This window comes from Tenrec ecaudatus, chromosome 10 (genome assembly GCF_050624435.1).
Source record: "Tenrec ecaudatus isolate mTenEca1 chromosome 10, mTenEca1.hap1, whole genome shotgun sequence".
Classification (NCBI taxonomy): domain Eukaryota; kingdom Metazoa; phylum Chordata; class Mammalia; order Afrosoricida; family Tenrecidae; genus Tenrec; species Tenrec ecaudatus.
The window spans coordinates 137,084,404-137,096,936 of NC_134539.1; the positions used below are offsets into that span (position 1 = coordinate 137,084,404).

A 12,533-nucleotide genomic window follows, 5' to 3' on the forward strand; every position below is an offset into this window, starting at 1 on the left:
GTTTTGTAGGATTTTCACTCTTTACATTTTAGCTTGGTTGCTGGTTGAGCTCAGGGAATAGTACTCTTAAGGTATCATTGTTGATACCTTATTGTTTTTGTTGAACCTATTTTCCACTTACTGTGCTGGTTTACTAATGTTAAATTACTTGTCCTTTATGTTTTTTATTTAAAATATTTAAATACAATACCCACTGATGTCTCAATTTTTAGTAATTTTCATTTGTTTTGATTATTGAAACTCACCAGTAGCTTCTGCAGTTTCCACCCTAGGCTTATACTCGAGTCAGTCAGTTTTTCTGGTTTCCCAGGTAATAATTAGGTACCTCGGCTTATACTCGGATCAGCTTATATTCGAGTATATACGGTAATTTCTTATAATCAGTGAAACACAGGTAAACTCTTTCTAGTATTCTCTACTCTCAGCCAAGATGCATTCGGCAGTGATAGCCCACAGTACACATCCTCCCTCTTCTGAGTCCAGGTTGAGTTTTGAGCGTGCCCTGTCAATATACTGTTGCAATCTTTTTTTCTTTTTTTGGTTTATGCAACTTTATTGAAGAAAAATAAATCAATTACTAGCAGAGCTATTAGTTGATCACTCATCCATTGACAACTTGCATCATTTATTCAGTACTATATTAAACAGTGCACTGGAAGATAGATTAACTAATAGCTCCAAGCCTCCTAACAATTTAAATGAAAATTACAGAATGTTTGAGACCCTGTTCTGGAATACTTCCAATTTCCATTCTCTAGAACAAGAACAGGTCATTCCTTTATTGACATGCATAAAATACATCACATTCCCTGTTCTGCTGATGCTATAAGTTCAATACCAATTCTCCAGCCACATCAGTTATGAGCATAAAGTACGTCATGTAACCTCAATCTCTTGCCAGTGGAAGGCTTAAACAAGAATGGATGCTGCTAGAATAATGCTGCTTCCTTTGCTGAGACAACTGAGCATCCAGCTCCCTCCCCCTCCGATGGCTTCTTCAGCATGTCAGAGCAGTGAGCAATGGCTTAGTCTCATAACCAAGTTAGAGGGAAGACACTGGCCACATGATACACATGCTCCATTTAAAAAGAACGAAACAAAACCAAAAACAATCCTGGGCAACTGTTCTCTTGTAACTACTTTACAGTTTATAAAAGCAGGTATTGTCCAAAGCTGGGGGGACTTAAGTCTTCTCAGATGAGCATGTGAATGAATGGATGGAGGTAAGCAAAATATAAAAGAAAGATGAGGTCTGATAGGGGAGCAGCCGGATAAGAACATCAAAGGGAGCAGTAATTTGAAGTTTGTTCCAGCTACAATGCAGGTGGTTCTGCCTTTAAGGTGGCATCACATGGCACCCTCCTGAGTGCATTCCCGAGACACTCGGCTGTCCTGGTCTGTTTTATGGATCCGGGCAATCTCTGGCACCAGGGGGTCACCTGAACCCAGGTGACATAGCAGTGAACAGATGGACAAAAGAACTTTAGAAATAGTTAGAGCAGGAGACCACTGTGATCTTAGAATGTCGAGACAATGCCGCCGCTACTGTTAATATTTGGATGATACATTCGTGCTGTAAATGCAGCCTTGGGTGGTTTGAAGGGGCGTCTAGGAAAATGAATTGTGAAAAAGAACACACCGCCTTGTCTGGGCTGTCATTAGGTCCCATAGTGTGGCCTGCCAAGGAAACATGCCATCCCCAACTGGACCTGCAGGACATTGTGCTGGAGGATCACGGCCAAATCACTAAGTTCCTTATTAATGCGTTTCAGCGCCATAGTCAGTGCTTTCTGTCTGGCTCCGCGCCATCTCAGTGTGCGCTCCGAGGTCCAGCCAAAACTCTGATTATCCGGGCGGCGGACGGAGAAGGATTGTCTCTTCGTCCCACGCCGGCTCTGCCAGACACAGGCACTTCCCACGTCCAGGGTCGAGGGCTCCGTGCCACGCCCTTTTCCTGCCTTTTCCGCACGGCACCTCCTTCGCAACCATTTTTTCACGCAGCAACTTTTACTTGTATGTGATATGAGGGATCATGGAAATAGGCTTCTCCATTCATTTGGCCAAGGGGCCGTCTTCCAGATGTTCTTGGCATCAGCCAGTGAGCGCCTCCTGCACTGCATCAGCTTTTGGAACACTTCGGTGTCATTTCCTGGAGCCCCGCTTGTCCCCAATGGCTTCCTGTTCCTTGGACGGCTTCCTTCCATCTCATTAGCTCTTGATTTTATGTTACCTCTTGAAATGGTTAATGTTGACCGATTCTTTTTTCCTTCTTCACGTTATCTTATTGGCAGCTAATACAGACATTTCATTCCATAGTTCAATCATATCGAGCAGTATTGTACAACTGTGACCATAATCCATTTCAAAAGTTGGCCAATTCTTTTGGGTACAATTAAGAAATGGCTGGGGAGCCATATCTGACCTCCTCTGGCTACACAAGGGGGAAGAAGAATCCCAACTCCATGCCAGCCCAAGGCTGATTGATGTCTGTGAGATAGGGATCAGACAGCGTGCCCTACTTCCCAATTTTAACACCACCCATCCCTCCCACAGCACTCTGTTTCTCAGTTGGGTTCAATAAGTCATTTCAGCGACCACAGAATACTCACAGGACATACAGTTGTATGGTTTACAAGGGAAGATAATGGGTTACAATTTAGGGGAGCAATGCTTGCGAGACAGTTGTTCAGTCAGGACAGCCTCTTCTCTGCCTTGCCCTCACAGGCAGGCCTATCTGGCCTTCGGCCTCTTAGCTTGATTTCAACCTTACTCAAAGTTACAAAACCCTTTTAGGGCTGCCAACAAATGCCCAAAGGGCATGCCACTCCACCATAAACCTCAGCCTGAAGATGCCCAGCATGGATTCATAAGCACTCAGCTTTACCTGCTCTGGGGGATGGGAAGCCCTCTGCGCTATCTCACGCGCTGGATCTCGATTGCATTGCTGTAGCTTGGGGTCAGGGCTGTCTCCTGGATTGAGGTGGTTCCGTGTAAAGGGATCTCAGCGTGCAAAAGGCACAGTCCACTTCTGGCTCTTTTCTTTTGCTGACATTAACATTTCCATTCCATTCCTGCTTCTGAGATGGATCATTTTATACCTAGCAGGATGGCTTTCACAGTTAACCCTATTAACAATCACTCACAACTGAATCCTATAAGAATCTCCCCCCACCATCTCTTGCTCAGAACCATCAGGGAAAAAAAGTCCTTTGGCAGGAGTAACAAGCGCTGTGCATATCTAGCTGTGAGCGCGTATTAAATAATTCAGGGCGTTGCATACGGTGTCTTTGTACATTCTTTCACTCTTCTTTGGACCCTTCTGCCTCCCTCAGTATTTTGTCCATGGAATCCTTCAATACTGCAACTTGGAGCTTGAATTTTTCTTCAGTTCGTACAGTTAAATGCTGCTGCCCGGCTATCAAAAGATACGGTGTCTGGGGTCTTAAAGGCTTGAAGGCAAACAAGCGGCCATCTAGCTGAGAAGCAACAAAGCCCACATGGAAGAAGAACACCAGCCTGTGTGATCACGAGGTGTTGAAGGGATCAGGGAGCAGACACCAAAGAACAAAAACCATCATTGTGTGATCATCTTCCCCACATAAACGCTGAAGATGAATGTGTGCATAAGTCAGTGTGGTGAAGAAGGCTGATGGTGCCCGGCTATCGAGAGATATAGCATCTGGGGACTTAAAGGATGAACCCTGAAAATGGCTGGTTGAGCAAAATCAATCAAGTGCAAAAGAACAAATAGTGAATGATCCTACTTATATGAGATAAGCAGATATATAGTGACCAAAGATTCTTAATCTTGCCAAGGGTTAGGAAACGGAGCTTTTGCTTAGGGAGGTATTGAGTTTATGTCCCTGGTAGTAGAATAACTTGGAAAAGGTAACTGAGCCTAGCTGCGTGACATGAAGACTGTAATTAATCTTACTGTCGATTGTTGCGTTGGTGTGAGTCTTGGGTATATTGCCACCACAACACACGACTTACGAAGGCCCAGGGGTTAGCGAAGGTGTTCCTGGAACAAAGTTCCAGGCAGCAATGGTGCCTCCTTCATGGTCTGGCTTCAAAATCAGTCAACACATGTAAAACTTCCCCTTCCAGGAGGAGAAGGGGCAGCTGACCGCAATGATAACTACATAACACCATTTGAGGGGAGCGAGCAACCCAATGGTAGGTGGATAGATATATTAGGTAGTGTGAGATATGGTAAAACTATATCTCTATATACAATGATGATAAGGGTTGGGGGAGGGAAGGGACAGAAGGGAGCAGATATCAAGGAGGTGAAGAAGAAGGAGAATGTTTTGAAACTGATGATAACAAGTGTACCATACTGCTTGATGTGACTGAACTATGGCGTGTTACGATATCTGTAAGAGCGCCCCATAAAATGATAAAATAAAGCTTCCCCTTTCAAAGGGAGTGGGTGCTGGGTGGGTGGGCAGAGGACATGCTGGCCGTGCGCTGACTCACTCGGTCCACAGCCACTATCACCAGCCATCGCCCAGACACGGCTGCCCGGATCACGGCGCAGTTTAAATTGTCATTAGTCTCAGCTCTTCACGGGCAATTTGCACCCATCATGGACCACTGGCTAAACCCAGGAAGACAGAGTGCACGGAGGTTGAACAGTAAGCTAAGGCGGAGCAAATAGATGACAGTCATCCTGTGTGGTCAGGTCACCGATTCTCACTCCATCTCTGTGCAGTGACAGGAGACAAGCAGGAGAGCGCCGTGTGCAGAAATCAGGTCTCACCTGGTCTCGTCTTGGAAGAAATGCAACCAGAGCGCTGCTCAGAAGCCACACAGAAGGTGGCACATAAAGACGGCAATACCTGGGCTCACTGACTAGAAAAAGACATCATGTTTGGTCAAGAGGATTGGTGAAAACAAGGAAAACCCTCAGAAGGGTCGTGGGGAGGAGATGAGCCAGTCAGGGTGCAGTGTAGCAATGATGAAACAAACAACTTCCCTCTAGTTCCTAAATGCTTCCTCCTCCCCCACTATCATGATCCCAATTCTACCTTACAAATCTGTCTAGACCAGAGGATGTACACTGGTAAAGACAGGAACTGGAAACACAGGGAATCCAGGACGGATGATCCCTTCAGGACCAGTGCTGAGAGTGGTGATACCGGGAGGGTGGAGGGAAGGTGGGGTGGGAAGGGGAACTGATTACAGGGATCTACATATGACCTCCTCCCTGGGGGACAGACAACAGAAAAGTGGGTGAAGGGAGACGTCTGACAGTGTAAGACATGGCAAAATAATAATTATAAATTATCAAGGGTTTGTGAGGGAGGGAAGGAGGGAGGGTGGGAGAGGGAGGGGAGAAATGAGCTGATACCAAGGGCTCAAGTAGAAATCAAATGTTTTGAGAAGGATGATGGCAACAAATGTATGAATGTGCTTGACACGTGGATGGATGTATGGATTGTGATAAGAGTTCTATGAGGCCCCAATAAAATGATTATTTTTAAAACAACACAAGGAAAACCCTCAGTGTCAAGGTTGACAACAGTGGGCTCCAACATTCCAACAATTATGAAGACTGGGTAGGAGCAAGCAATGTGGTGTCTGGTCGTACATGTCACCATGAATCAGACAGAGCCATCTCGATGGAAAATAATAACAGCAATTAAAAGAATGTCACTCAGGTATAAATAGGCCAGTGGACCAAAAATAGAATCGTGCCACCGAATGCAGAGGCCAAGGGGCCACATGACCAAAGCGGCTGCCGATCAGAAAGATCCCTGGCAGCTGCAGGAAGAGAGGTGTTGCTTTCTCTATTATTTACTGATTCTGACTTGGGGTAACCTATTACATTCCTTACCAACCCCCCTCAATTGTGTGTATTGCAAAGAATGATCCGAGATCAGGCACAATGGGCTGGAGGGAGCAACTTCGGCAAAATCCAGTTCTCTGGCCTGCCCCAAGCCCCACCCCACCCAATGACATCACCTTGGCTAGCTTCACTCCTTCACTTTACCGGCCTGGCCACTGGGGTCTTTTGAGTCCCAAACCTCTGGTCTACTGCACCAACTTACCCCTACCCTTGAGATAGGCGGGGGAAGGGAGCTTGAATCAAATAAACTGAAAGGGCAAGAAAAGTTGACCGTTATTTTAGGGGACCAAAGAGACCCTAGAACATCTATTAAGTCTTAGACTCAATAAAAGACAAGGCAAAGACTGATCATGCAGATGAGGGAGGCCTTTGGAACAAGTCATCATGGTGTCTTAGGGCTTACAGAGAACTAACCACTGGCTTCAATAGGACATGATGGACAAAGTCAACCATCACAGAATCATGACGGGTGGTAGATCAATATACCACAGTGTAGAAGGAGTGACCCTGATAGGAATAGGGCCATGATTGGGGCAGGTACATTATGCCAGACAAAAGAGTTTGCAAGATTGTGCATGGGCTTCCGACTACAACAGTCAGCGCATGACTCTTTACTGGGTGACCCTAGTAAACCAAAAGCCATCAAGGAGATACCCAGTCAAGTCCCTATGGAAGGCTGCTCCTCCCGGGCTGGTTAAAGGAGTGGCAATTCTTCTTTCTGATGCACTCTGCCTGAGGGCAAGACTGCTCCCATGAATGTTAATGTGCAGAAGGAAATCATTGAAGATTAATCCATTCGGAGACCCTGTACATGGCTTTGGGGATCTTCACTGTTATCCCTAGCTAGCCTTCTGCAAACTTGATGCTCACAAGTCTATCTCTAGTAGTTTCAGCAGTAGATATTTCATCTAACCCTGGGAAGACTACCCTACATGATTGTGTGACACAAGGAACCCGTCCCTAGTCAGCCTGGATTTGCCTGGATCTCTAGAATCAGCTAATTAAAAGCAAAGAGCCCTGGTGGTGATTATAAGACTTGGTTAAATTATTTTAGTTGATGAAATTGTCATCTTTCTTCAAAGGGATAGGTGAGGGACTGGGCGGCTCGATAGGGGGAATCCGTCGTGTTTGGGGAGTCAAATCCCCTCTAAGAAATGCCGCAATTTGGTAAACAAGAGTGAACGTGCCAACAAGGGGCACAGCACCCACCTAGGCACGCCCGAAACCTCGGTCCCAGCTGGCCCCGCCCTCCCAACCTTCGGTGACCCCGCCCCAGACTACGGGCGCCCGTAGCTGAGTCTGCGCAAGCGCCGTCTGGCAGGCCCGCCCCGGCCAATGGGAAACGCCGGCGCTCAGGCCGGACGCTGTGGGTGGGGCCGGGGCGTGAGGGCAGCGCGCTGACGTCACAGGGGAGGTTATATAAGTGGGGGCAGGCTCCTCCCTTGGTTCCAGTTACTGAGTTGCCGCTTGCTCTTTCGGGCCCTGGTACCCGGCTCCCGGCCGCCCGCCCGCCTCCTCCCGCCGCTGCCTTCCTCAGCCCGCGAGGAAAAGGAATCGAATCGTATGCCCGCTATCCAGAACCTCCAGTCTTTCGGTGAGCACGGGCCCGGGTGGGGGAGCGGGGCGCCCCGGGCCTGCCGACGGCCTGGACGGCGGCACCTTTCCGGGCTACCTTAAAGCTGCCCGGGTGCGGAGACCGCGGCCTAGTGGCCCGGCCGTGCGTTGCCTAATGGCTCCGATCCACAGCACCCCTGCGTCACGTCCGCTGCCACCGCTGTCCCGAAGGCGGGGGGACGGGGAGAGGCGGTGCCAGCCGGAAGGGACGAACACGCCCCAGTGGGGGGAGAGCTCGGCCCTGCCTCCGGAGTTCGCGTTCCCCCGATTGTCTGGCCGGGTGCCTTCCCGGACTGACCCGCTGGGAGAGAGCCAGCAAAGGGCGCCGAACTTGGCCCAGGCCCCGTGCGACTTGGGCTGCCGTTGCTGCGCTCCCCAAAGCTCCCGGCCTCTGATAAACGAACTTGCCTTTCTTCCCAGACCCCTTTGCTGATGCCAGTAAGGGTGATGACCTGCTTCCCGCGGGGACCGAGGATTATATCCATATAAGAATTCAACAGCGCAACGGCAGGAAGACCCTGACCACTGTCCAAGGGATCGCTGATGACTACGACAAAAAGAAGCTGGTGAAGGCCTTTAAGAAGGTGGGTCTTGAATAGCGTATGGGAAAGGCCCTTGTCTTTTGCCCAGAAGGAGATGCCACTTGTGTTGTGAGACCGTTCAGAATAGAACTGGAGCCGCCTAGAACTGCCCCTGTGGTCTCATTACCTCGGCCAGATCTCTGGTTCATGCTCCACCTTTGCACCTCCCTGGTCATTTACCAAAGCCCCACCCACTACCTAGTGGATTCGAACTCGTTGGTGCCTCTAGAGCACAGCTGACCCCTCCCTAGGATTTCTGAGGCTGTGAAACTGCAGGGGCAGACAGCCACATCTTCCCCTGGAGGATTGGCCCCTGGGTTTGAAGTGCTGCCTTCCGGGGAAGAGATTGTTTGGTGCACAAATGCTGCTGCCCGCCCTGACTTGTTCTGCCACCTTTGTGCTTGCAGAAGTTTGCCTGCAATGGGACTGTGATTGAGCATCCAGAATACGGAGAAGTGATTCAGCTCCAGGGGGACCAGCGCAAGCACATATGCCAGTTCCTTGTAGAGGTGGGTTCAGTTGCTTCTGTATGTACCAGTCTCAGATCCTGCCCGCTGCTGCTGGGGCGTGGCTGCTGGGGGGTGGGGGTTATGCTTTGGCATGAGGGTAGGCAAAACGCACTTGATCGCAAGTATACTGGGCATAGGGATCTACATTGTGAGGTTGCACTTCAGTGCACAGCAAGAGAGGGTAAAGGATGCGAATTGGTTCTGAATGTCAGTACTTTGTGGACATCATAGTTTAAACCCCCAAGTTTTCAAAACTCATAACTCCTCTTCTTAATTGAAGAGCTGATTTCACAACCTCCTAGAGCAGCAGTTCTCAACCTGTGGGTCGCAACCCCTTTGGGGGTCTAACGACCCTTTCACAGGGATCACCTAAGACCATCGGAAAACACATATTTCCGGTGGTCTTAGGAACCGAGACACTGCTCCTCTATCCGTCTCCAAGCAGGGCCGCCCACATGCACGTATGTCCACATACAAGTACCTGGCGTGATGATGTCATCACACCAACCCCAACACATACACCCCGTACAAATACAGGTGTATGGGACAGGATTGGCACCATCATGTCCTTACGCAGACCAGTCACACGTGTAGAAATGCGCTGCTGTGTTGAAAGCAGCAGTATTGGAGGGAAAATGACACTTCATGAATTCTAATTACATATTGTTTCTGTGATTAATCACTATGTTTTAATTCTGTTCCACTTGTAACAATGAAAATACACCCTGCATAACAGATTTATAACAGTAGCAAAATGACAGCGATGAAGTAGCAACAAAAATAATGTTCTGGTTGGTCGGAGGTTCCCCAGCACATGAGGCACTGTAGGAAAGGGTCTCCAGATGAGGAGGGTTGAGAAACCACCGTCCTAGACCCTAGTCCAGCATGTGTGTAGGTGGAACTTGGACGAAGCCTGACCAAGGACATTCTCCTGCTCGGATCCCATCCTGCTCATTGCAGTGTTGTGTGTGCATTCCTGCTGCTGGCAGCGGGAAGACAAAGGATTGTTTGCATCAAAAATAGACCTGAACCCCTCCCTCTTCCTTTGTCTTTGCAGATCGGACTGGCCAAGGACGACCAGCTGAAGGTGCATGGGTTTTAAGTGCTTGTGGTCCACGGACACTTAAGTGAGGGTTTCCCTGCAATAAGTAGAACATTTTTCTCCATCCCTTGTCACAAGTTTAAAACCTCACAGCTCGTTCAGGGTAAGTGACAAGGTTTCTCTGCAAAGGCCCCCTTCCCGGCACAGACGCGAACACATGCAGCCACTGAGTGGCTACAGATAGTCCCCTCAGGGATCCACTTGTTTTAGACTGGTGGTGCTTTTTTTAAAAAGATACTTTTTTTGTGCCATGGAAAAAACTAACTTTGAGGTCAGGGCTAATATCAAATTCTTAACAAAGCTCAAGTGGACATCTCCCCAAATCACCGAGGCTTTGCAACAAGCTTACGGGACTGCTGCCCCATCTAAAACAACCGTTTCTAAATTGATCAAGCATTTCAGGGAGAGTCAGGAAGACCCCAAAGATGAGCCCCAAAAGGTGAGACCGTCCACCTCCACAAAGAAAGAAACTGACACCGACGTCTGGAGCATAACTGAAGAACGTCCCCTGTAGAGTGTCCATCGACCACTCCGGGAGTTTCCAACCTCACGGTGCTCTGCAATTTTCACTGTAAGCCAGCCGTCTGGGCCTCAGGCAACTTTTGTCTTGATGGCTACCAAAAGCACTGTTGGAAGATCAGCCAGCTCAAAGGCCTGATCTCGCCAAGCCTTTTAAGCAATACCAAAGCTATTGAAGAGGATTTCTTGGAATGAATTAGAACATTTAAAATGAGCATTTTTTGAGTCCTTCAAAGAGGCAAAACTTGCCGTTTTTCACATGGTATAGATGAGAGAGAGTTCTGCCGGGCAGGGTCAGAGATGGAAGCACCGCCTTCAGAGGTGTGTAGACGAAAACAGCAGGGGCCCAGGTGCAGGTTACATCCAGAAACAGTCACTTCTTCTTTCTTCCGATTTCTGTGGCTGTACAGCAACACTCTGTCTCACTCTCGTACGATGTAACCATTTGGGGTCCACTTTTTACATGGACAGTGTAACTCCATGCAATAAAACTGAAAAGGGCCATGCTGTCTGTAAGTCTTTCATTGTAACAGGTCAAGTAGTAGGCACCTGGCAGCGCCCAGCCTAGAACAAAATGATTACGCCACGTTTCAGCCAAGTGTGGAATCTCAAGTTCTCAGATGGGTTTCTCTGGCCTGAAAGGAATTTCCTTGCCCTGAGCAAAATGCATCCACCACCTGGACAAGCCCCCATGGGGAGATGATGCAGCGGTACCGCTAGAGGGGAGCTGTGCTAGCAAGAGGAAAATTCCCCCGGCAGTGCGGCCAACCTGACAAGGGGGCAGACCTTAGACGCCGCCTTCCCTCCACTGAGGCAATAAGGCCCCTGGATTAGATCTGACGTGCCCTGGTACAGGATGCCCAGCGATGGCTGGAATGCCCAATGTCATGGAACAAAACAGCTGGTTCATTTCCTCCCTTTAGTTTTGATGGTATATAACAGTGGTTCTCAACCTCTGGGTCACGACCCCATTGAGAGTCAAATGGCCCTTTATTTCCGATGATCTTAGAAACCAAGACACACCATTCCTCTCTCCGTCTCCAGGTGGGTCCCCCCGCTTTGCAGATACTCCCACATAGGAGTGAAGACTTAAATCCATGCTACACCATGCTTCAAGACAAAATTTCATTTATTTGTCATTAGAAATATTTCATAATGTCTAATTACATATTGATTTTGTGATTAATCACTATGCTATAATTATGTTCAACTTGTAACAATGAAAATGCATCCTGCATTTCAGATACTTACATTATGATTTATAACAGCAAAATGACAGTGATGAAGTAATGTTATGGTTGGGGGTCACCACCACATGAGGAACTGTATTACAGGGTCGCCACATGAGGAAGGTTGAGAACCACTGTTATATAGTTAAGTTTTTGAAGTTTTCAGCAATTTTCTTTTAAATCGTTTTATTAGGGGCTCATACAACTCTTATCATCATACATACATCAGTTGTGTAAAGCACATTTGTATATTCATTGCCCTCATCATCATTTTCAAAACATCTGCTCTCCACCCAAGCCCTGGCATCAGGTCCTCATTTTTTCCCCTCCCTCCTCACTCCCCCCTCCCTCATGAGCCCACCAGGGAGGAGGTCACATGTAGATCCTTGAAATTGCTTCCCCCTTTCCAACCCACTCTCCCAGTATCGCCACTCACACCACTGGCCTTGAGGGGATCATCTGCCCTGGATTCCCTGTGTTTCCAGTTTCCATCTGTACCAGTGTACATCCTCTGGTCTAGTCAGACTTGCAAGGTAGGAATCGGATCATGACAGTGGGAGGGGGAGGAAGAAGCATTTAGGAACTAGAGGAAAGTTGTATTTTTGATCGTTGCTACATCGCACCGTCTCATCTCCTCCCCAAGACCCTTCTGCAAGGGGATGTCCAGTGGCCTACCAATGGGCTTTGGGCCTTCACTCCGCACTCCACCCTTCATTCACTATGGTAAGATTTTTGTTCTGATGATACCTGATCCCTTTGACACCTCGTGATCGCACAGGCTTGTGTGCTTCTTCCATGTGGGCTTTGTTGCTTCTGAGCTAGATGGCCGTTTGTTCGCCTTTAAGACCCCAGACACTGTATCTTTTGATAGCCAGGCACCATCAGCTTTCGCCTCATTTTTTTTTCTTCGTTTTCAGCAGTTCTTGACTTGCAGGTTTTATTTTTACGTCGTCGTCGGTTTCAGATATGTGAAGGAAGTATATGAGGAACAGGCTGCTGTTCCTTCACTAGCACCGGAAGCCGGCCCCGTGGGAATTGGGAGGCTGCAGTCAGTGAGGTGAGACTCCCGCAGGCACAAGGCGGCTGAGCTCTGGGCGAGAGCCCTGAAGGCGGATGGCTAGACCAGTG

The 12,533-nt window shown here is 48.3% G+C and overlaps 1 protein-coding gene across 1 annotated transcript; it reads left to right on the plus strand.

Annotated features, from left to right (window-relative positions):
* Window positions 1-7,286: 7,286 nt before the first annotated feature.
* LOC142459850 (eukaryotic translation initiation factor 1-like) lies at window positions 7,287-10,678 on the plus strand. Its single transcript, XM_075561808.1, has 4 exons — window positions 7,287-7,445; window positions 7,886-8,049; window positions 8,454-8,555; window positions 9,613-10,678. The coding sequence occupies exons 1-4, from the start codon at window positions 7,415-7,417 to the stop codon at window positions 9,655-9,657; spliced, it is 342 nt and encodes a 113-aa protein (XP_075417923.1). The 5' UTR covers window positions 7,287-7,414; the 3' UTR covers window positions 9,658-10,678.
* Window positions 10,679-12,533: the final 1,855 nt, after the last annotated feature.